The following is a 25,701-nucleotide window of genomic DNA, read 5'->3' on the forward strand; positions in this document are numbered from 1 at the left end:
GCCTACGTCACAATAACATGGCCGCTATATATAGCGCCATCGCATATTATCATATAGCGCTGTCGCATGATGACGTAGGCTTGTGTCAGTTAGGTGACCTAGAAAAGACGGGAATATAGTACCAGGCGGAGTATATTATTATACCATGATAGTAAACAAGCTAAGGCTCTCAATCTAAATTAGATACCCACATTTATCAACCTGCATCACAGCGGGTAATTAACAATACTCCAAAATATCTCCTAATCCAAAAGTCGCATCTCCCCACTAACCTCCACCGACATACGCCCATACGGTCCCGCGTAGCCCCGGGCGCTTCCGTCCCGACCCGGAGCCCCGGTGCCGCCAAATTGGGCCGCTTTCACGGACAAACGCGATGTCGCCAACTTCTGAGGGCCTAAAGGACATTTTCGGAGGTGTTTAAATTTTAATTGGTCCTGATTCAGAAAGACTTCACTCAATAAGTCTGAGACTAAATTAATTAACACGGGGGCTGATATCTATTTTGTACTTTTTGAGTATGTTTGGCAGTATCAAATTGCGTTAAAATTGTTTCTAATTTGCTGCTAAATTATGTAAGCACGACATTTTCATTTTCTGTTTATGTAATTGTACCTACCAAAGTTAGGCTTGCGTCTTAAGTAATGTGTATTGTTATTCTTATCAAACGTGAAACAATTTTTTAGTCCTGAAACTATAGCTATATGTACGTATTACTTTATTTTATAGTTTAATTAAACTCTTATGGCAACATATTAATAATTGTCAGTGCATATTCTTGGATTCTAGTAATTCTAAGAAAAATATGTATAAAGAGTTTTGACTATTCATGAAATCTCTTCATCTTGATCCCGATAGGCAAATAATCACAAATATAGATTTTCCAATTCTCATAAGTAAAAAAACACATTTCTCAACACACCACATTTCTCAAATGCAGTCTGTGCACCTCGGTCCTTAGATCTCGGAGACCTTCCGGCCTCGCAAATGAGGTAACCTAATGAGGGCGCCCTTAACCCCCCACAATAAGGTCCAGAACAGCTAGAAAGTTGATTAATTAACACTTGATTAGGCCGCAATTAGTGGCTCTTTACAGCTATGTCTTGGCTAAGAATAGAGGCACCGCGGTCTAGGAGTGAATGGGGGACTCAGTTTTATTAAGACAATTGATAGGAGTTTAAAAGGGGACGTTTAATTGGGATTCCGCAGTTTTGCTCCAGATAAGACTGGTGAGAAATAGAGCGGTTTTTTTGGCTGTAAAGAATGTAGATGCCTACTTAATGAAAAATGCAGCGCTTCAGATAAAGGGAGCGTTCTTCAAGGTGCGTTTCTGGTTGTAAGCTTACTTGAACACTTCTGTGTTTTAGCATGTAGGTCATGGTTGTTATCTGCAACGGTAGTTTACATATGTCAACTTATAGGTTTACTTATTATTTCAATGATATTTATTATTTATTAGCGTAATGTTTTAATGTGTACTTTTGGAGCGGATGCGGGGGTACACTTCGCTCCCGCGACTTTTGAGCTAATCAGCGCAAGCGATTGTCACCTTGGCTTGGCAAGGTGACAATCGCTTGCGCTTCGCCATCGAATCGCGTTGTGTCTCTCTATCACTCTTCCATATTAGTGTGACAGTGACAGTTGCGTTTCGTCGTTCGCTAGGTAGCGTTAGCGATTGGCATGTTGTCTACGGGGCCAGGACTGCGATACTGTATCGATTCTACACCGAGTTCGGCCAGGGCCTTAAGCAACCTGTAAATGGTACGAATAAACTTGTTTTTTAACAGTATTCAATTATGCAAACAGCTCCGGAGGCATCACAGCGCGATGGCTACTTTTATCGCCTCACCAACCTTCTTTTATTAATCCCTTCGCCCCTTTTTACTGCTGCGTAAAATCCTTGAAATGTGCGTCTCCGGGACCAAACACGTGTGTTCTTTACGGCTGTATCATGTACAGTCAGCTGCAGAGAGAGGTGAACCCCCTGCAAACAAATTTCTATGCAGGGGCGGGGTCACATCTCTCTGCAGCTGACTGTAGGCACATGTTTATGTGGTCAGTGTGGTCTATAGTTTTCGCATTTTCTCACCAATATTTGCTAAAAAATTATGGAAACTAATTGGTTGGTACGTGTCAGGATTCGAACCCAAAACGTTTTAAAAGTAGGCTTGAATCATTACTCTCTAAGTAATTTTATATTAAGGCTAAGTCAAAGTCTATGCATAATTAGGTACCTTCTTACAGATCTAGTGCATAACTTGACTGAAAGCAAGACACGTTCGTATACGTTTTCGTGAAAATACCAACAACGGGAAATAATTATGCACTACCTACATACATCTGTAAGTATAAAGTATTCTATATGTATTAACAATTAATACACTACCTATTTGTCTTTTCGGCTGCCTTAGATGTATTTTTTCCCAGTGAAATTCTCCAAAGTGATTTAAAGGCTACTCTGGCGTTTACAAAGCCTTAATTACACAGTAATGGAATAACAAAGCAATCTGCGTGCCGCGCCCGACCAATTACGACGACACGATTTATTGTTACACTAATGTGAAAATTCTATTAAATGTTTTAAATAATGAATATTTTAGAAATGTGAAATGAGATAATTAAGAAGATGGTTTCAAAAAGATAAGTATCTTTTTGAAACCATAAAAGTACCAATAGACCAGTTTTACATCTATGGACCACTAGTTCAATAGGTAATCACCTATACCTATATTGTCTGGCAAGACAATTTTGTCAGTAATAAAAGGCGGCAAATTTGAAAAATGTAGGCACTAATGGTCGAACTCGCATACAAATTTTGAATTTCGCGCCCATATACCTTCAAATAATAGTCACACTTGGGACCCATTCCTCGAACGGTATTAGACTAAATTATTATAGTCCACGAACTGTCAAGTTGTATGGGTGCGAGACGATCGTCCAGGTCGAACCAAAACTAGTTCAAAACTATAACAAAATTGTTACATTACAATCGACCTCTAAAACTACACGATGAGGTTATCCTACATATACATATATCTATATCAAGCTTGACAGGGCCAGTAAAGACAATCACACACAATAACATCCTAGTTTTGTATATTTTCTTACGCATAATTTTTGCACAGTCAGCATCGAAAGTAACGGATCGGACTAAGAGTCAAAAGTAGGTATACCAACCAGATACCTATAATTATATCAAAAGCCAGCTGAAATAAAAACTTCTCCATAAATAAATATCCTTATTTGCACACAAAACAGCCGCTTGGCGTAGCATTAGAAGCGTATCGTTCTAAACTCCCCGAAAAATCTATACAACCCCCCTCTCCCCAAGGGGAGGGTTACTTTTGGACTTTTTAACCCAAGACGACTTAATTCACTCGCGTTATTCTTAACATCGAGGGGAGAAAAGGGACTCGTAAGCGTTTTAAATATTTGGATGTAAATTTGGACGCTTTGCAAGTGCATTGAATTGATACCCGGTTTAAATATTCTGTAGGTATACAGACTTAGTGTTAAGTTTTGAGCCGAAAGATAGCTCTATAAAGAGGTAAACTTAAATTAGGATTTAGGATAAAAATTATTTTCTGAAGATTTAAAAAAAAAAATCTAAATATATTTTTATTTCAGTTATTAATATTGTCGCGGCTATTATTTTATCAGAATATATTATTATTATTTGTATTTCTGTTCCATATCTCGGGACCATGGGGTCCCGGACCTTTGGGAGGCGTACGTGGGGCCGAAGCCAACAGCGCAGAGGCCCTTTAAGACACTTTAATCTAAAAGCAAGGGATACACGTGGCGGATACCATCCCCGAACGCACAATGTGATACATCCGGAGATGGTCCCCGCCAGGTGCAAAGACTATTGCAGTGCAGCACTTTTGTGCTGCGATGGAAACTAAGGTCATAGGCTATTTGATTTGAATGTTGGATGGACTGGATATAGGGCTATGGGAGGAGACTAGCGGACACCTGCCGTGACAATCAGTCTCAAAATTGTATAAGACAGGTGGTGACTCGCCATATTATTATTATTATTATTTGCTTGTACACTGTACCAGGATTCGTACCCAGGACCATGGGCAGGGTCACTGCTACCTAGGCCGGACCGGTCGATGAGAAATTGTCTATTTATTCAAGCAGAACTCAATTGACAACCATTAAAGTGGATCCATTCACGAACACAAGACTATTTCAAATATTCCTCCAAGGATAAAAGAAATCTATGAATTATATGTGCACTACACCTCTCCTTGTCCCTCCTCTGCCTCCACTATCTCCTGTCCCTCTCGATAATGTGTATGGTAATGGAGGCGATGACTTATTAAACGACAACGATCTTATTATGGAAATTTTATTAAGGCTCTAAGTTATTATGGAAATGTACGAAATAGATGGTTTTTTGAGATATTTATTCCGGCCCTAGTAACGCCTACAACAACTAGATATATATATGTGACGTCCCACGGTCAAAGGTACCTTATGGCGGGTATGGAGTTATGCATACCCCAGTAATCTACAATAAATAACCTATCGATAACACAAAAGATCAACCTTCTAGGTTGCGTAGTTACAGAGATATGATTTTTTGAAAATAATGTTGTGAAATGAGCAACTTTACGATAGAGAAGTTTTAAGTTTAGCCGCCTAAAAAACTATGTTCCTGAAGTAAGTTACATAGTTGACTAAAAATAATAATGCCTTATATATCTGAGATTAAAAAAATATTGCGACTTGTTCTGTAATGCAAATAGAAACTTTTGATATCGACTGATTTATGTGTATACTAACCAATCTCTTGAAAATAAAGTTTTATTTCATTTTCACGATTGATTGCAATGAGCTCTCAAGATTTAAATTTTATCTATTAGAAAACGACACTGACAGACAGTTTAAGCAAAAAACAATACCGATTTAGAGGTGAAAATGTATTTTCTGACTTTTTCATATAAAATCACAAAATTGAATATTTTTACTTTTAATGTGACACACAATCAATTTTTCTGAGCACATATGAAAGAAATTCTGTCATTCAAATGAAATAAATCCTAAAACCCCAACTAAATACTATATTTAACCCCTTATGCCACTTTAAACTTACATAACAATAACAGTATTTGCTCCATACATTTACGAAAAGGTACCTTATGGAAATAAATCTAATAATACATCACTACAAAATATCAATCATATTATAGTTTATCTTTTATGAATAGAAAATATTAATTTACATTAAACTGCCCCCAATTTAATTAGTTCTTCGTCATAATAATCTTAAAAAAGACCAATAATTTGTATGTAATGAAAAGGTACCTTGTGGTCAAGTTACATGATGAGGCATGATGATGATGGAACAGTTAGGATAAACTAATAATATTTTGGGGTTAAGATGGTATAAATCGTCTATTTCTTATCAATAATATATTTCGGTTGCTATTGAAGATAAGCGGCATTGAGGTTCAATGACCTCAGATATTCCATAAGGTAATGCGTCGGGTATTGGCATTTTTCAGCAAACCAATGGCTGATTTACTGCATGCGACCAAACCAAATGAAGATTATTCTAGTTAAGAAAGACTTGACGAGAGTAACTTTGGTATAATAGCAGTCTACTTGGATTTGTGATGTCGGTCTATGTACGGTTATAATATTTGCGAGGCGCCCCAACCAGAACTGAAATTATCAAATTAGTTTTGCAGAATGCTAATACAGTTCTCTACCAAACTTCTTTTCCCGTATTGACTAGTTTTTTTTGGGAATTTTCAATCTTTTTTCCATAAGGTACCTTTTCTACTAAACTCTGAGACGACATTACTAGGCTTATAACTAACTTATAACAAAAATAAAAACAGGTAAACAAACGTTACGCATTAAGGTTTCAGATCACACAATAAAAAAAAATTGAGCATTTTTTCACCTCTTTACAAAACATTTAATATCTCCGAAACTAGAAACCCTCATAAGGTACCTTTTCCCGTGGAACGTCACATATATGTAGATAGTTATAATAGGGTATTTCACTACTAGTCAAATCAGTTCTTTTTTCGAACTGTCAAAACGATTTTGCTACTATGGAATTTATATGAACTACATGTGACGTCACAATCAAATTACCTACTCTTTATAGTTTTATACGGGTTTTTAAATAGAAATGGTGTCTAAAAATAACAGCTGTCTACGTTTCTCTATTAATCATATGATTCTTTATTTCATCTTTCTTCAATGAAGCTAGCAAGCTATCACGGTTCGTGAGATACAGCCTGGTGACAAACGGACGGACAGCGGAGGCCGGAGTCTTAGTAATAGGGTCCCGTTTTACCCTTTGGGTACGGAACCCTAAAAAATTAAGAAAGCTCCTCCATCTGTATGTTTAGTACGGAACTAATAAATAATATTTGGAAGTTACGTTAAAATCAAATACGGCATGTTACACTTATGTATGTACCTACCACAACTCCACCTGAAGCACCTTAGGTATCATGATTTCATTGAAGAAGGGGTTTCCTTGTAAACCAAATAAATAGACCAAGGGCACTTCTTTAGGTTATGTATGTATAAATGAGTGCACGTGTCTGAGGTAAAATTATATATTTCACTTCTAGAAGCACTGTTATGCCTTAGAAAATTATACTGGAGAGCCTCAACGAAATATTCTCAAGCCCAAAATTTAATAAGAAAAATATAACCTCTGTGTAGGAATTTGCAGAAAAAAATAAAAAGCGCGGGAAATCTCGCGCCTCCGAGAGGTCGAGAGCGCTCTATTATTGTCGTCGCTCCGCCAATCAAAAACCAACCTTAAACCTTAGTTATACAGCTCATATTAAATCGTATTCTAGATAGTTTCGTTTTCAGGCTAATTAGACACGAGGGAGAGTTAAAATTGCATTGGATTAGCAACTTTATTTCAACCAGCCAAGATTTGGATTAGACTGGCCGGGATTAAAAGCAGATGTTGTCAATAGCTTGTGAAAACCTAGATCGCTTCGTGAGTACGTTCATACAGAAAATAATGTTGTAAGTATGTCCGTCATATGTAAAATAGTCTATAATTAATTATGTATTTGCAAAACTCGGGAATCTCGTGATCATAGTACCGTCAAATCTAGTTGTACTAAAAAGAAAATTATTATTTATGAGACTTATCAAAGCAAAAAAGCTTTACCTACTTATTGGAAGCGGTTAAGTAAAATATCAAAGAATGTTAGACTATAATGGCAATCTAAACAGCCATACCTCTATAAGCAATTTTTGTGCGCAGGATACATCGCCACATTACACATGTCATATTTTATCATGTCATGAGTTCACATACACACTAGTCAAAATTACCCTACTATCTATGCTAGTACAACCACACTAGTTATGAGAAAAACTCATAACTAGTGTGTAACGCTGCGTCTTACGTAAGCGAACAACTCGCGAAAGCGACGCGGCGCGGCGCGGCGCGGCGGGCCCAAGGCGCTCGCGTTCGCAACGAGATCGCCCACGTAGGACACTTCTATAGGTATCAAGGATTGATTCACCCCGCGTCGCATCGCTTCGCTTCGCGTTCGCGTGTTGTTCGCCTACGTAGTACGCTGCGTAAGAGAAAGCCCTGATGAGACAGGCGACGCCGCGCGCCACAGCTAGCTCGCTCAACTAGCTGTTACCGCGGCTTTGTGCGGAGGTGTCGAGCCGCGCGCCCCAATCACGCACTTAAATTACTAGAACGGGCTAAGTTTAATAACAAAACTTCCGTGAGACACACTGCCGTATTCGAACTTCAAGGTATTCACAAGAGACGACACGTACTAGATCCATTCTAGATACGTTATAGTTTAGATATCAACTAGTTCTCTTTTGCAACGCAATTCGGGCAACCAATGTCACTTTTACGTTAGATAGAGTAAGATATCTATTAGATGTGAATTGGATCTCTAAGTCATATCCTGTGGAAATCGTTCAACAGTATCTCCAGAATAGCGCAAATGTCAAATCTTAAACATATCGTTATCGTATCTTGGTGATGTTATGTCTAAAAGATGTCTAATAGATGTCTATTTCAAAATCCGAATCGGGCCCACAGACACATTAAATATATTAAGAACGGGGTCACTCACGTATATTTTAAGTCGCAAAACGCTCGACATGTTTCACTCCGTACCGAAGAGTGTCATCAGGAGCTTGCGTTGACGGTGACGGACCGGCGCAGACTGCGGGCCGCAGCCCTCCGTGCGTGAATACGTGAATGGCTCGTTCTTAATATATTTAATATACTGGCTAAGTTGTTTAATTCCTAACATATTTTTAATATCAGATCTTATTTTTTACTAATTCTAATAGAGGAAACTTTAAGGGCCACTTGCACCATTCACTAACTCGAGGTTAACCAGTTAAACCTGGAGCTACCAGGTTACCAGTACATTAAATAATTTGACAATAGGTTAACGGTTTAACCGCTTAACCCCAAGCAAGAGGCCCTTAAGCTGCCCACTGATTAACAGTCCGCCGGACGGTATCGGAATGTCAGTTAGAACAAAATTTTGACAGCTCCGAACATCTGACAGGCCGATACCGTCCGGCGGACTGTTAATCAGTGGGCCCCTTTAGAGTCTAATAGTTTCCTCTATTAGAATTAATAAACGACAGTCTTAGGCCCACTTGCACCAACCCACTAACCCGGGGTTAAGCGGTTAAACCGTTAACCTAATGTCAAATTGTACTGGTAACCATGGTAACTCCAGGTTTAACCGGTTAACCCCGGGTTAGTAGAATGGTGCAAGTGGGCCTTAATCTGTCATTTTGACTTATGAGTTTGTAAGAAAGGGATACTTAAAACATAAAATAATTAATTAAGGCTTGTAATTTTTAATCAATAAGGGGGTAATAATGTAGTCTCATCTAGAAATGAATAGTTGGGTTACGGCTCGCAGCTCGAAAGGCGGCTAAATCAGCGGCAGACTATACGCACCTAGTCTCCAGCGAAACGGTGTAAAGCCTGAAGTTTTTGTTGGTGATTACTGCTCTAAATGTTGTAACAAGCATTGTTTTCTATAAGTTAACACACACAGGTAGTTATTCGAAATGCTACCTGTTACCCTGCATCTTATTACTATTATTATATAGGCATATATAATAATCTTGTTTAAAGGTTTAAACGAGCAATTCTTGTCTTCTTCTTCGACCTAGCGTTTTCCCGGCCTGGCGCCGGGGTCCGCTTTCCTGCTCAGTCTTGAGCAATTCTTGTATATTTATTTATTTATTTCTATACATATCTCAGGGATCTCGGAAACAGCTCTAACGATTTCGATGAAATTTGCTGTATGGGGGTTTTCGGCTGCGAAAAATCGATCTAGCTAGGTCTTACTTATCTCTGGGAAAACGCGCATTTTTTGAGTTTTTATATGTTTTCCAGGCAAAGCTCGGTCTCCCAGATATTTTATATTATGAAAGGCTTGATCAGCACGGATATGATAGTCATTCTTGTCTACGTGACAGCATGATAAAACGGTATCCGTCACTTTCTATCCCGCGGCGTTAAAAAGTGACAGTTATTTTAATTCCGTGGATAAAGCCACCCATAATACGCTCACAGGTTCTATTTGACTAGCTTCCGGTGATTAATTAATATTAGCATAGTCGTTAATAGGCCCCGTGCATGAACTATAGGGGGCAGCATAGGAGCCGTCAGATTTTTGGCGCGAGGCGTAAATGTGTCGTTTTCGCTTCCGATGTAGTCCACAAGATGGCAGAACCTACTATGCACAAGGAAACGTACCGACGAGAACTGTAGATGGTAGCACTTGCTTTGGCAATGTACATGTGCACATATGTTTCCGATTCAGGCCACAAGTTGGCAGACCCTCCAACGCGCACGGTCCCTATAGGTACCTATAAACACAAGCATTATTAAACTTAATGTGGTGCTACGTGTATCTTAGATTGGGACAAAACGTTCTTGCAGTTAGTTATACTGGGCATTTTCCGCAAATCGACAACCATTTGCGTGAAAACGAGGTTCTTGCAGTTTACAGTAGGTATAACCTACCCAGATACTTTTTTAGGGTTCCGTACCCAAAGGGTAAAAACGGGACCCTATTACTAAGACTCCCCTGTCCGTCTGTCTGTCACCAGGCTGTATCTCATGAACCGAGATAGGTCTAGCAGTTGAAATTTTCACAGATGATGTATTTCTCTTGCCGCTATAACAACAAATACAAAAAGTACGGAACCCTCGGTGGGCGAGTCCGGTTCGCACTTGTCCGGTTTTATTTAAAACGGTTTTTACTCTTGCAGCGGCATCAAATAAACCTAGTAGGTTTATTTGGTTCCGCTACCATTTAATAGGTTGATTTGGAACAAAGCATGCCAGGCCAAGCCTGTCCCAGACACCGCTATACATGCCGACCGACACTGTTCGACACACCGACAAATTGCTACAACTCCAAGTCACAGGCGACAGCGGTTACATACTAACATGTCAGGAGCTGACCCAAACACCGCAATAGACCCGCTTAACGCCATTTAATTCGCCCACACATTGCTACACAACCAACTCAGAGGTGATAGCGGTTAATACCTATAATGGTTAATAAGTTTATTAACAAGTCACAAGCTACCAACACACCGCTATACTTATGTAAGTGCCGACCGATACGGTTCGACATGCCGACAAACTGCTACTGATCTAAGTCACAGGCGACGGTAGTTGGGTATAGGAACCTACTAACAAGACGAAAACTGTCCCAGACACCGACCAATACAATACTGTTACACGTCAACAAATTGCTGCACGTCCAAGTCACAGGCGACTAGGCACTAAGGCGCTGCTATAGATGCCAACCAATGCCATTCAATACACCTACAAATTGTTACACATCCAAGTCACATGCGATAGCGGTAGGGTTCTTACAAGTCAGAAACTGTACCAAACACTGCTATGGACGCCGACCAACGCCGTCCGATTCGCTGACAAATTGCTACTGTCCAAATCACAAGCGCTAAGCGTGAACATCAAGTCTAATACATGCCATTGCCGCTTTGATAATCGTTTGTCCTACTTTATCATTTTGACAATTGTGTTTATTTAACAAAGGTTTGTTAAGTTTAAGGGGGTAAATCTGTAACTCAAGTAGCTTAGAGCAAAAACTAGGTATTTGTTATCTCCGAATATTTTCACCAGAATGTGAGCGGCTGATCGTCCTACGCTACCCAATCGTGTTATCGCCAAATGAGCTGCTACATGAATTTGAACCCTATAAATAGGGTGATAAAATTGCTTTTATAACGGGCTTTATTCTACTCACATGACGGATAAGGTAGCTATTCAAGTTAAAGCCGAAAATATTACGTCAGATAATTTCAACTATTATTTAAAACTATTAAGAGGTTCTTCAATTAGCAATGTCGTTCGACATGTCATAAAGTGATTTTTCTTCGTAGTGTTCGTTCTTGCCCCGCGCTCTTTCATCGCTTGCACCAAGCCATAACAAACTGGTTGTACAAGGAGGGGTTAACATCGCACGCCGCGCGAATCCATTATGAGTTGCATGTGAGCCTTGTGTGCGGGTGTGTATATGTATGTGTGTGAGAGGAACGCGAACTAATAACCGAACCCTTTCGGGTAAAGTCGGGGAACCAGCGCCAGATACGAGAACGGGAAAGTGTAGGAAATATCAATGATTTTTCAAAAGAAATTGTGTTTGTGGAGTCTAAAAGTACAGTAATATGCACATGCTTAATACTTGAAAGCCCTATAAAATTTAGTAACGTAATTTATAGCCTTATAAAATTTAGTACATATCTAATTTACGTAAAAATCGCAACGCGATTTGTCAGAAGTGTCAGAACGTTAGCTTTTAGGTTACTGACTGATCTAAGCAGTTTAGCGGGATTATACCTAACCTATGCTATATGGTACGTAGCAATGTTTACGATAATCACTTTACAGTGTTCCTAAATGGCGCCAAAAACAATAATTACTAAACAACAAGTCAGATTAACCCTTTCTGTACCGTGGGTCCGCTAACGGCGCTAACCCGCTAGCGTTTGGTCGATCGATGCTGACCCATATCGGCCATATCGGACAGACAGACAGCGGCGGCGGTAAACGGTTTATATTAAAAAAAAAAATTACACGACAGAAAATAGTAATATTTTAAACTAGTATTTTACAATTGCTTTAAAAGTAAGCAAAATCGTCTTTCGTAAAAAAAGTATTTTACCCTAATTTCCCGCAACAGAGTTTCTTCTTCAACCTAGCGTTTTCCCGGCCTAGCGCCAGGGTCCGCCGCTATAGAAGAGTTTATTTAAATAAACAAATAAATGATTATTTATTTATTTTTGATAATTAAACTTTATTGCACTTTAAGTACAAATGCGGGCTTAATGCCGTAATCTATTCTCTACTAGTCAACCATTGGACCAAAAAGAAACTGTTCTTAGGTCAGGCTTCATAATTGAGAAATTTAAATGTTATCACTTTGTCTATCTTAAATGTCTATTTTTTTCAAAACATTCGGTGGTCCACTATCCTGCAAAACAATTCGATGCCTCCTGTTTTACACGCAGCATTGTTCTTACGAGCCCAAATTCGGCGGCAACCCACACATACACACGAATCTATGTGTATAAACACTCACATGTCAACACGTCTCCCCCGCTTGCTTCGTTAATTACAAACAGACAAACCAATAAGCCACGGATTTCCTTGGTCAAGTTATTACATTTATATAAAATATTATAATACGTAGGACACTTTTATATCATTACTTACCTACTAAAACGAATATTACAATATTTTTTTGTCATTTGGTTAGAACCTGCTTATCGTACTTGAATGAAACCTCAAAAAGTATTAGATTATTGGAAAGCTCATGCACGAAGATATTTTGTAGCTTTATAATTTTTACCAAAATCAGCTCACTAGAGAAGGATAGGTTTAGAAGTCGGTTAAGTTAGGCGATTGTTATTTAAAATGTCCGAACATAAATGCGCTACTTAAAATAGAAATATGAAATACGTAAATATCTGGAAAAAAAGCCACATCAAACAATTCCAATTTCTTGTAACACTGAAAATAGTCCCACGAATGATTTGTATTTTTGTACTTTTATACTATTCTGTATGAGAATGAAGATAGACATCAGTTGTTGACGGTGTCAAACGCTATAATTACTACATACCTACATACTTACAGTGAGAAGGCATTTATTTCATGTAGGTACTTCTATCTAAATTTAGTAGTTACACTTTGTACCTATTACCGCTATCATGAGAAGACCGTGATATCAATTGAACCAATACAAGATAATTACTTAATGCATTTTCATTAATAATTATCTTAAGATTCGCCAACAAACAGTTTTGCAGTTTGGCGAAGTTTTGTAATAGTTATAAGTGTTTTTGTTTATTAGCAATAAAAAAATGCATATGGTGCCAAATACCACTTTTTGGCATCCAAATAGGTACCTATTATTCCTAGTTCCTTCATGGTGAAACTATACCTCCATAAAAGTTCAGTTTAAAAGATTAAAAATCTTAAAAACCACATGGTAAATGTTATAAAGCCGTGATATCACTTTAATCCACCGTATGTTTTTATTAACTTTGACTTAACGCATTTGAAATAGGTAGCAAATTTGTATTTAGTAAATAGCTAAGTTATGTCAGTAATATGACCACTTTTCAAAAATTAATCGTACATAATTGTCACACCACAAATAAAAAAAACTCTAATACTACCTTATGACAATTCCATCCAAACCACCTGTTTGTTTAATCCAACCTGTCAAATATTATTTGTTTTGTCTCAGTCTATTCTAAAGCAAATCTCAAAAACGCTCTTAAACCAGACAATCGAGGACACCTCCTCACAATGATCTCAAAAACGTTTTTGCGTTCACACCTCCATACAGTGGATGCCCTTTCATCCGTATAAAGGGTAGGATAAAGGATGTGTTCCATTAGTGGTCAGCTTTTATTTCAGGTTATTGAATCGCGGCCTTGGTGTGGCTATCACAATACTGGTTTGAACTGCACAGTTGTAGGAGCGTGTTTGGGACGTCTTTGTTTTTTCTTCGTGTTAAGGTTTACTATAGTTTGGTTTGTAATTTGATCTCAAATCGAATCTCGCTATCATTAACGTGTTTTATAAATTAATTTAGTCGTTTATCAGTGTTTTTACTGCAGATTAGTCATGGCATTGAAGACGCGCGTATTACTTTGTGATGGTTTGCGTTAACGCAGTTTTTAAAGTGGTAGAGTAAGAAGCGTTTTCTAGAAATAGTAGTATTATACTCGTTATTACACTTATTATAAGTACCTGTAGGTGTAACAGAAGTATATACAGTCAGCAAAACACATATTATACTGCGGCATTTATCCTTAAATTACCCTAAACCTAGCAGCTGCATATTTCGCGAAGTTTTTAATAATAATAAAGCACCGAGTTTGGGCGGCGCGGGCGCAAACTGCGGGGCGCCGCTGTGCTTTATTATAATGTACTTTATTGCATAGGTAATAAGGGACACATGCACTACAATTATCAAGTGAGCCGAGAGTGCTGCTCTAAAAAGATCTATATCTGCATATAACTATCGATTAGATACGTCTTTCTGTTGTACAAAAATAAGAACTCGTTCGTATTATATGAGTGCGCCAAATGGCTCAATAGTTAGTGGTTTAGCAACTAAAGACCTCCCAATAAATTCTCTGTTTTATTACGAATTGACACAGAATACAGGTAGACAAAATAGGCATATAATAATGTACTTAATAGGTACCTAAATTTGTAAGTCCCTTCACTCTACAGAGTGTGAGTTCTCTTCAAAAATCAAAGATAAACCTCAACAATAATTAAATATTCAAATGTGCACTCTTTATTTGCAGTGAGAACTATTTATTAAGTGTAGGTCCTTAACGATACTCGCTAAAGACAGGTATTATAATTACCTACCTACCTGTACATATTAGATATATATTTAATACCTACCTACCTATTTATTTCAATTTCTTCAAGACTAATTTTAGTGTGTTTGCAATATTTACCACAGTTATATTTATCCTGCAAGGTGAGAATAGTTTGGTCAAACACGCCATTAGGCCAAACAGGAAAACTTACACTTTAATAGAATAGAAAATACAGGTAAGTATGTTAATTTCACAATACTTTTACTGCTCATGCCTATCCATCCAAGAGTAGAATTCGAAACACAGCCTTACCGACGGTAACCGACGGACGGAATATGTGGACCTAAGCTACCTCCATACATCTGAGAATAAAATGTTTATAGACTTCCCTAACATACCTATTAAAATATACCCGTTATTGTATGAAATACCTATAGGTAGGTAATAATAAGTTGACATTAACCTAACCTACGTCGCGGACGAGTAGAAATTTCAAACAAGCTTCTTGTAAAGTACCTACATTTTGAATCTCGCTAATTCTTATTAGAACATTATACCCTAAATTTTAGATTAAATAAAAAAGTAATATGAATAAAGGTGTCTGCATATAGATTTGATTTATGTGATAATGTTTAAAAAACTATATTATTACTACGAGGTACTAAACATAAACTCCGTGAAATAAATAATATATATTTATAAAAATAAAAACAAGTCGAATGTGGTTAGTATTTTATTTTCCTACACGTATACCTACACCTTATGCATTTTTGGTTGATGTGCATAATCTATTCTCTCGCCATTATGTCTAATTTTATTAAATACTATAGCCAAAGGCAGGTTTTTAACTCTCAACAAAACACTCAAGTAGCTGCGAACACACGTTCAGACAGACAAAAATCTCGCGTTAACACGCCGCGTAAGCCGATCCGTCGGCGGCTCAAAGCTGCGCCGATAAAAAGGGTAATAAAGCACTAATAAAGCGAAGGGCTAATGAGTGCTAATAAAAGTAATGAAAGGAGTGAAGGGCTAATTAAACGAGACAATGCAGCTGCGCCCGCGCCGCGAATAACGCCTGCCGAGGTTTCGCCAAATTACATGTTTTAATCACTAAATATTGCACAAAATCGGTTCAAATCTCTGTATAAATCTTTAGGAAACTGCATTAGACAAATGTTGAGCCTGGTTAGACAAATACTTGCTAGTTACTTACAAAACACATTTAATTCCAATAAGAGTAGGCAAATAAATGGTGGATATTATTTTTAGTTAATACCTATAAACGCTAATATAAACGAAAGCACATTCACACACACACAATTTTCAACAAGACTATGTTATTTTATTACTAATAACATAAGTTGAGGCAACACCCACTTTTTGTTTTTTTATTCGCATTCAAATTACCTAAGTGATGAAATTTTTAACACTCCGGCCTAAACACAGAGTAGGTAGGTAGGTACCTATCATGGTTTTAACACATTTACCTACCTATGTTTAATAAATATGTCTTAAGATGTTGTTGACGCGAATCATTTGTAAAAGAGTCAAAGAAAACTTATTTAGTTTATTAGGTATTTAAAACACTACTAGATACTACCAAATATGAAACTATAGAAATTGAGATTCTCCTACATTTATTTGTGATGATGCTTTCGCTTGATTTAAAGTCTACTAACTAGTAATTAATCTTTTAGGTGTGTATTCACATTACCTACAGCTGTAGTTGTAGGTAGTACCTACTTAGTCGTTACAAGTACTTTATAACTTTTTAAACGTCAAACTATACCTACTGAGAAAATTACTGGATAGTTTGCACCAGTGTGATTCATACAGATATGTAATTCTAACGGTCTAGGTACGGACCTAGGTAAGTAAAAACTCATAATTCAGTGCGTGTAAATAACGAGGAGTCAGCAATCCACCCGCAGAGGCCTCTGCCAGCTGCAGACCACAAGACTGACGGTAAGCGCGCTCACCCTTTTGTACCTCAGTATAGTGTTATGATAGGAACTTACAGAAACTACAGTCCACAACCCTGGCTTTACGCCACATTTTCTGGCCTCCGAGCCGAATCTTAAATTTCCCAAATTTTGAACCCTCCTAACCCTAACGCTTTATTATTTTGTTAGTTTGTTTTAGACATAGGTATTTATGTATTAACTTCAGGTGACCCTAAAATTAACATTTCTAGTTAAGTTGAAATAAATAATTAATGAAATAAATCCCTGGAAATAATCAAATACTTATGTATTAGGTACTTATTCGAAAGCCCTGTGGCTGGCTTACACACTTATTTATGGCTGATCGTTATTATAGTATAACATTAATAGGTACTATTTTTCATAACACTGTCATCATTACCTACCTACCTATGTCCTTTCTACTTCTAGTGTTATACAATCTGACCTAACAGCTCGTGTCTCCTGTCATCAACACATCAGCGGATAATCTCTGTCTACACTATTTTACAAAAGCTCGGATAATGTGCTTAAACTTGACGTGCAAGATTACATAGACAGTTTTGTGATATCCATAGGGAGTTTGACCAATATTTTCTAAGAGACTTACCAGGTGGTGGGTGGAGCAGCGGCGGCGCGGGCAAGAACGCTGCCGCGACCGCAGCCTGTGCGTTGAACGCCGCGGCGTACGCCACGCGAGACGCCACGGACGCCGGCAGCGGGAACTGCGGCGCGTACGACGGCCTGTCTCTACTCTCCGACAAATTCAGCACTCTGTCATTGTCGCGGCTCTCAAAGTATCTCTCCCGGCTCTCCCGCGTGTCGCTCAAGCCCAGCAACTCTTGAATGGCGAACGGCGAGCGCTGGGGCGCGCGCGGCGCGCTCGAATTTGCGCTCATCGCCTGCATGCTTGAGCTCGCACGTGTACACTGAGCTTAACTTTACATAGTCACAATCAGTCACTTTTAAAAAATCGAGTTTTTTTAAACACTTATTCTAATAATTTTCTAAAATACTATAAATTTAAATTAGGCCTCTTTTCCAGATTTTCTTCGGTGAAAATCGCGGAAATGTAAGAAGTCGCGACGCGAGCGCTTGCCACGGTGTTCGGAGCGCGTCTGTGCGCGCCACCGCCCGCCGTCGTGTAAAAACGCCGCCGGCCCCCTCGACCACCCACTGAATACCGCCCAGCTTCATATTGCCCTAACAACCAACCCCATCCCTACAAAACTGACTTTTTCAAACTAGGGCGCGAAAGAGAAGCCAGGTTTCGAAACGACGCAAGAGTCGTTCGTGCGCGCCGTGATAGGACGTTTTGAATTTGGAATGCCATCCCCCCCCAGGCGGCGCGGGCGGGGCCTGCTAATAGCCAATACGGATATTTTGTTACCGCACTCTATTGGCCAGATTTCTTCGCGGGGGACACGCCTACTCAACATGGCATCAGCTGAAATAAGAGCGTAAATTCAGGTGATAGAGTTGAAAGTTGGTTGAAGGGGTTGCGGTTGATTTAATTTTGATTAATTGTAAGAAATGAATAGGCCCGAGGGGTGGTGGGGGCGGGTGGATTGGTATGTAATCGTGCGCAGTGTCCTGCATTATGTGGTGAATGGCGAGTATTAGCGCACGTCCGTGCCTTTATGTCACTTATGTGGTACCTTGCAGTCACACTTGAATGCCCGCCTTTATGCATAACGTCTTGGTTGATTTTGGGAACTTAATATGCATAAACATTGATCAGTGAACACGCGTACCTGCCTCCTGGACAGTTGAATACACTTGTCTTGGGATTTATTATGAACTCTATTGTAGAGTCAAAAACGCCAACTTTTAATATGTAGTTACTAAGCTTTATTAAAAATCTAAGAAAAAACTTAGTGTGTTAATAAAATTCATTAATACCTAATGTAGGCAGTTTTACCTAACTAGATAGTTAAAGTAGGTACCTACCTAATATTTTTTCAAAGGCATTTAATGATATGCTCAGGTTCTTGCAGGTCAGCAAACTATAGACGGGGAAATATTTTTTTTATATAGGTTCATAAATAATTTTGTAATACAGGTTTCAATAAAATGTATCCAAAAAAGTAATAGGTATTTAGGTAATAGAATTTTTCTTGCAAAGTTCCAAGTCCTAAATTTTAAATGACATCAGCCTATTTCATGGCTTTATCAGTTTTGGTTAGGAAAAAATATTTAGGTAAGTACCTACTCTTACATTGTAGGTAGATATTGGCATATTAACTGAAAATCGGTCCATAAAATTATTTATAAATTACAACTTTTTTAATCACCACACCACAGACCACAGCTTCGGCTTATAGCTGGGGCTATAACTGGCCACGCCTCATTTAACAAGCACCTATTAACCCTACGTGTTACAGATAGCCCCCTCTGCAGAGCAATGCATGGAGGCAGAGGAGACAGCCGCCCACGTCATTCTCGAATGCCCAGGGTTGGCAGAATACCGGGCACAACACCTCGGCTCACCGGGGTCTCTCCCAGAAGTCGTCGGCAACGTCAAGGGTCTGCTAGGCTTCTTAGCAGAGTTGGGTTGGCAAGAATAGTACCGCCAACCAAAACCACGCAAAATAGGCGCAATAATATGACGTCGAGTTGCGGAAACCAAGCCCGCGAGAACCTATAATCGAACAATCATTATTTCTACTAACTGTACATGTTTCATTTTAATTTGATGTAATGTAGCTAAATGTAGATACCTACTTAGATAGCTTATAAATAAGATATACATATATAAATAGTTGAGCAAAACTTATGAAAATAAAATAAATTTTGCTCAACCATGTAAAATGAAATCTATTATATTAAAAAAATATTTAGTATTTTTTCAGTAACTAAATTAATTTCATGATAGAATTTAAAAAATAAGAGTAATTATGTAGAGCCAAGGCAAGGTAGACTATGGACAGTATGGACTGAAATATCTACCTAAAAGTAAAATTCCTTATACCTAATTTATAACTTACATTTATTGGCTCCAATTCCCAGACCGTAAACATCTGTAGGTAATGATGATAAGAAATACATACCGGTAAATTATTAGATATTAAGAAATATTTTTAATAAGGTTAGTTCTTACCCAAAAGCATATAAAGTGCATTGGGGTAACTTAAAATTCTTTCAAAATTACTTTACACTTTTTACTGTAGGTAGTAACAAAGACATATGTAACTTCGTATAAGACGAATAAAGTCTAAGGAAAAAACGTGCCTCGGAATTCAAGCAAAAGTCATTCTCGAATAGATGGCGCACACACCTTTAGCCTATCCTCGGCTAGATGGCGTGACGACACCGTTTCATATTTAACAATTTTAACACATAGATATCAGTGAATGAACATGGATCAAAATGATATAAAAATAATAAAATCATTTATCCATATATATACATTTTTTGATAACTTTATACGATTTCATTTTGAGTTTTAGTAGTGTGTCGATAGATGGCAGTAAATTTACAGTGACTACACAATTTACAATGACAGGACCCCTCTATACTATCTATTCTTTTTGGTAGTAATGATGATGATGACGTGGTAAGCGTTGCAGTATCGTAAGTCTGGATAAAGTACGAAGTGCTTCTGGTTATATAGATATGTATTTGCCATTTTCAAAATTACTAGCGGTATAAAAACATAATTTATCAAATATTTAACCCTTCCTTGTTTGAAATATAGGTACATAAAGGTACATATACAACGTACCTGCCTAGAAGCCGGAATCATGTGCTCAATACTAACACATTATTTGGGAATCGTCTACATCGTCCTGTAAAACTCAAAAGAGAACCCAAAGCTTACCTGCGTTGGATTAAAACGATAATAGGTAGAACTAAATTAATGACTTTAGAAAATGCACCTGAGCCAACAGTTAAATAGGACGCCACGCAACGTAATTATGCACCGAACACCTTACACTTACAGTATCAACTTGACTTTAACAATGTATTTAAATACCCGTTTTATTTTTTATTTTTAGAATTACACGACATAATATTTATTAGTTAATATAAATTATTAAAGGACATGAACAGGAATATAAAACTAAAACTAACTACAATTAAAATTATTAAAACTACAAATTAAACATACCTATCAAAATTTGGTGATTTTTAATAAATATTGTTTTGTTTTGCTCGTTTTATTGCATTGGCAAACAGAACACAAAAGTAGAGTCTTCTTTTTGCTTTTACCAAAAAAAATAGGTAAAAACATAAAAATCTCTTCTACTATGAAATTAAAACATGGAAATTCATATATACATTGAAATATAAAACCAAAAACTTTTGCTCTACAAGTGTATAGAAATAATTAATGTTAATGACGTTACAAATTATTTATGTTGACATCGACTTTAATGTTAACTTGGTTTATATTCAATTGTTTGACATGTTTTTCTTTGTACATGACACATTGTACACAATTTTATTAATCTTATTATTTTTTATTTTAAATTTATAATGTAATTTTTGACGATCATGATGAGAAGATAAACATTTTGACGAATGTAGGAAATTTATAGTGTAATTTTCATCTTGAAATAAAGAAATCTAATCTAATCTAATCTAATATTTCTTTTTACAACCCTATTGTAAGAATGTGCCGTCTGTACATTTGTACAACGACCTGCACGGATATGATGGTCGTTCTTGTCTACGTGACAGTGTGATAAAACGGTCGCCGTCACTTTCTATCCCACGGTGTTAAAAAGTGACAGTTATTTTATCACGTGGATAAAGATGGATAAAGTCATCCATAATACGGCTGGTATCTAAACATAGCCATATTGATATATTCAACTCGAGATTCGCAATCTTTCGGAAACAGGTTATGGAACTTCTTTGCCATCGATCACCATTACTTTAAGTTTCATTAATGTCTTTAATTTCCCTCTTCTCATTATGTGAATTATTATGTTTTGTGCCTAAAATTGTATTATTGTGTAATTAAGTTAGTTTGTAAAGTAGTCTTAGTATAGTTGTAGTTTTCGCTCTAATATATGTTTCATGATGTGCATACATGCTTTGGATTGCATTCCCAACCAAAACCTGTACTGAAAATAATTATTTCATGTGATAAATGTTATCTGTTTTGTGTGCCTGATAAATAAATAAATAAAATATAACCAACCAACGTCCATTTTCTAATATTTTACTTATAATCATAAACCTGATGATTTTATTATGTTCAGTGAAGTGCCTAGAGCCAGACTACTCTTAAGTCGCCCGCCAAGTTTTACGTGAAGTAAGTACCTAAAACCTACCTATGGCGCGGTCATACATTGTTACTGACAAGAGTGCCAAGTCCGTGCAAACTTAACGTGGTTAGAATCTAGATATCTGTATTCAATAAATGTGTATGGATGGAGTAAGATTACTTAATTCTCGTCGAGTGCTTTATCGAGCAGTTATATTGCAGAAAGCCGTGTGTACAGTCAACTGTAAAAACATGGGTGCATATAACTTACTCAAAAATATATCCCATAGTTCTTAATTCGCAGACATAAGAGCTATGGGACATATTTTTGAGTATGATGGGTGCACCCATATTTTTGCACTTTGTACCTACACACTATTATGACACCTACACACTGATATGAAGGTATACCTTCATATCAAAATAATCCTCGCCATTTCCCGCCAGTCTAATTAAAAAATTGTGCTTTTTAACCCCCCAAACCTCACATTCAATACCGAACTTGGTACCTAGATGACAGACTTTCTCGGCATTCATTAGTGAAGTCAGGGTTAGGTGTACACGAAAAGTGCCTTAGCATTTACATGCTCTATATGGAGTAGATAATAATTTTATATGGCTGAGACGGTATGTAGAGCACGTTTATAAAATTTATAGAACGAATTGGAGCGTGCTAACTCGCTGTTCGCGGTTATATTCATCAGACAAAAACTACTTTGGCTATTAGCAGACCGTGACTCTGTGCAATTTTACAATTTTACAAATACTGACGGAGAGATATATTATTTTATATTTAGTATTTAGTTTTAGTTGTTAGTTTTAGGTTTTGTGTAAGTATTGCTTTAACATTGTTGTATCACATTTCAAATTAACTAAATACTGACCTAGTATACTACTGTGTAGTCAGTTAGCTGTATACTACTGTGTAGTTAGCGCAAAATTGTTCTACCTACAACTTCACATAGGTTTAGAATTACCAAAATCAAACAATTTCCATTTTAAAGTTAAGTAGTTCGCTGCCATCAAATATACGTAATACTTATTTGCAGTTATCTTCTTGCATTGCTATAAAGCATGAAAAAAAAAATATGTATCTATTAGGTACGAATGATCTAGATCATTTGCCTGTAGGTACCTGGTACATAATTATAGATCAGTTCCACTCTTCTGCCACATATTCCGATTTTGATACCATTTTATCATAATTAAAACCTTATATTCGTTTATAGTTAATAGTTCTGAAAATTTTAACCGATTCTGAAAAATGTTCAGTTTAAATCGTAATAATCAGTAACGATTTAAAAAAACTATGGCGAAACCAGACTTTCGAATAGGTTTAAATGTATGTATGTATAAAAAGATCTATTGATCATCGCAAAAATCACCAAACACGTCTATTCAAACAACAAAATAGCCTCAAAAGGAATAAGAGTGCGTGTGAACGTTACCCGCGAGTCCACAACATGGCCGCCCGCGCATTCACGCAGGCGCACAATGAGACACCAGACCTGCCTTATTCACAAACCTTCTACCAGTTATGAGCAAGTTTCTAGTATAATTTGACCCTCTAGATTGATAATAACTAAAAGCCATCCAACTAAATTTATACTGGTTTCACAAAATATCAGTAAATATAATTGTGAATGTGACTGGACACGTCTGTCAACAAGCTTTGTACTTGTTCATAATATTTGAGGTCATCTTACGCTTTGAGGCTTTTCAGGTTTTTTTAATGTTTTATGTGCCGTCAAATTTGTGATAATGGGAGTTAGTGGCGGCCTTTTGGCTGTGCAGAGTGTACAAATCTTTATTAAATTTTTGTATTATATAAGTTGTTCTTTCTATCCGCTTGTAAGAGAAAACGTATGCTTCTACTCAGCAATAATAGTTATTTTTCTTCTCGGGTCACCCACGCTAGAATAGTCCACGGCCGTGTTGCATTATAAATTACAACTAATACATACATAGATACATATAATTACGCCTATTTCCCGAGGTAGGCAGAGACCACGAATTTCCACTTGCTACGATCCTGACATACCTCTTTCGCTTCCTTCACTTTCATAACATTCCTCATACACGCTCGCCAGTTTAGGGTGCTCTTGATCTGACCTATCTTCAGGATTTCCCCGATCTGATCAGAGAAAGTCTACTACAACTAAATAATACAAGCGGGGCTCCTTTTCTAATTTCACTTATTAGAAAAGGAGTTCCGCTTGTAATATTAGTTGTAGTTTACTGTGCAATACGGCCCAGGTCCGGGCCGAGACGTCTGATACTTCAGGTTTCTATAAAAAGCATCACGTGATTACCGATCATAGAAAACGCAGTGTCAGAATCCTTGGCCCGGACCCGGACCGTTCTAGCGTGAGTCAACCTTTAATCTGAACCTACACAATCCAACCACAAAATTAGACCATAAAAGCGAAGCATAATTTTTACCATCATGGTATTAAAATAAAAATCAAAACAATCCTTTGATTTTCAACAGTAATACCAAATTATATTATTTAATACATGTAATTAGATTTGTGTTTCTATGAAAATTATAAACTGAAATGTGTGTCATACATACTAGGAAAAGTGACTAAAGCCTCCAGTCCAGGTAGTTCAGATCAGGCCTCACAGGCACTAGAGGCCTTATAGGTAGTCAATAGTCATTTATTCTTTAGACGGTATATGACATCGATTTAAGTAAGTTTATAAACCTTGTATTTCGTGTAAACGCTACAAATATCAAATATCAAATATCAACATTTACATCATCTACATACATCTAAGCAAACAAAGGATCAAAAAAAAATACAAGAGCAAATACTACGCTACTTTACTGTTATAGGTACCTATGTACATAATATACTATAATTATGATAGCAAAGTATATTGGCCGGTTCACATTATTCCAGTAGCATTCCAGTATTTCCAGTCCAGCAATCCAATCCAGTGCTGGAATTCTACTGGAATAATGTGAACCGACACTGGAATGCACTGGAATGTACCCAATCCAGTGAGCATTCCAGTCCAGTGACTCAACTTTTCATTCCAGCTCACCCAATCCAGCGCGTATAATGTAAACGATCCCAGACTGGAATAATGTAAACGATATGCTCCAGTCCAGCACTGGACTGGATTAGCCCACTGGATCACTGGACTGGAATTATGTGAACCGGGCAATCAGAGAGCTGGACGGTAGACGGTGCAAGCGTAGATACGTTTAAAAAAACGCCCATCCATAAAAAATACCTATACGTCTTAGCATACAAAATGCTCAAAAATACATAAGTAGGTATACATAAACGTAACGCATCTAAAGGAAATACCTCTGTCCTTATGTAGAATTTCTTATATAATTATGAGGGTCTTCTTTTGGTTCGAATTATGAAATTAAATTGATAATTAATTAGGATTCAATATTCCGAAGTTACATCATCATCATCATCATCTCAGCCATAAGACGTCCACTGCTGAACATAGGCCTCCCCCTTGGACCTCCATACGTGCCGGTTGGAAGCGACCCGCATCCAGCGTCTTCCGGCGACCTTAACAAGATCGTCTGTCCATCTTGTGGGTGGACGTCCTACGCTGCGCTTGCTAGTCCGTGGTCTCCACTCGAGCACTTTTCGACCCCATCGG

The 25,701-nt window shown here is 37.5% G+C and overlaps 1 protein-coding gene across 2 annotated transcripts in view; it reads right to left on the minus strand.

Moving 5' to 3' along the window:
* LOC134796745 (visual system homeobox 2-like) overlaps positions 1-18,653 on the minus strand; it is a 154,186-nt gene extending 135,533 nt beyond the window's left edge. For both annotated transcript variants that reach the window (XM_063768943.1, XM_063768942.1), the window contains exon 1: positions 17,464-18,653. In XM_063768943.1, coding sequence (XP_063625013.1) covers positions 17,464-17,761 — 298 coding nt within the window. In that variant the 5' untranslated portion in view covers positions 17,762-18,653. The remainder of the gene's footprint in view (positions 1-17,463) is intronic.
* Positions 18,654-25,701: the final 7,048 nt, after the last annotated feature.

Source organism: Cydia splendana, chromosome 14, assembly GCF_910591565.1.
Source record: "Cydia splendana chromosome 14, ilCydSple1.2, whole genome shotgun sequence".
NCBI classification, from domain to species: domain Eukaryota; kingdom Metazoa; phylum Arthropoda; class Insecta; order Lepidoptera; family Tortricidae; genus Cydia; species Cydia splendana.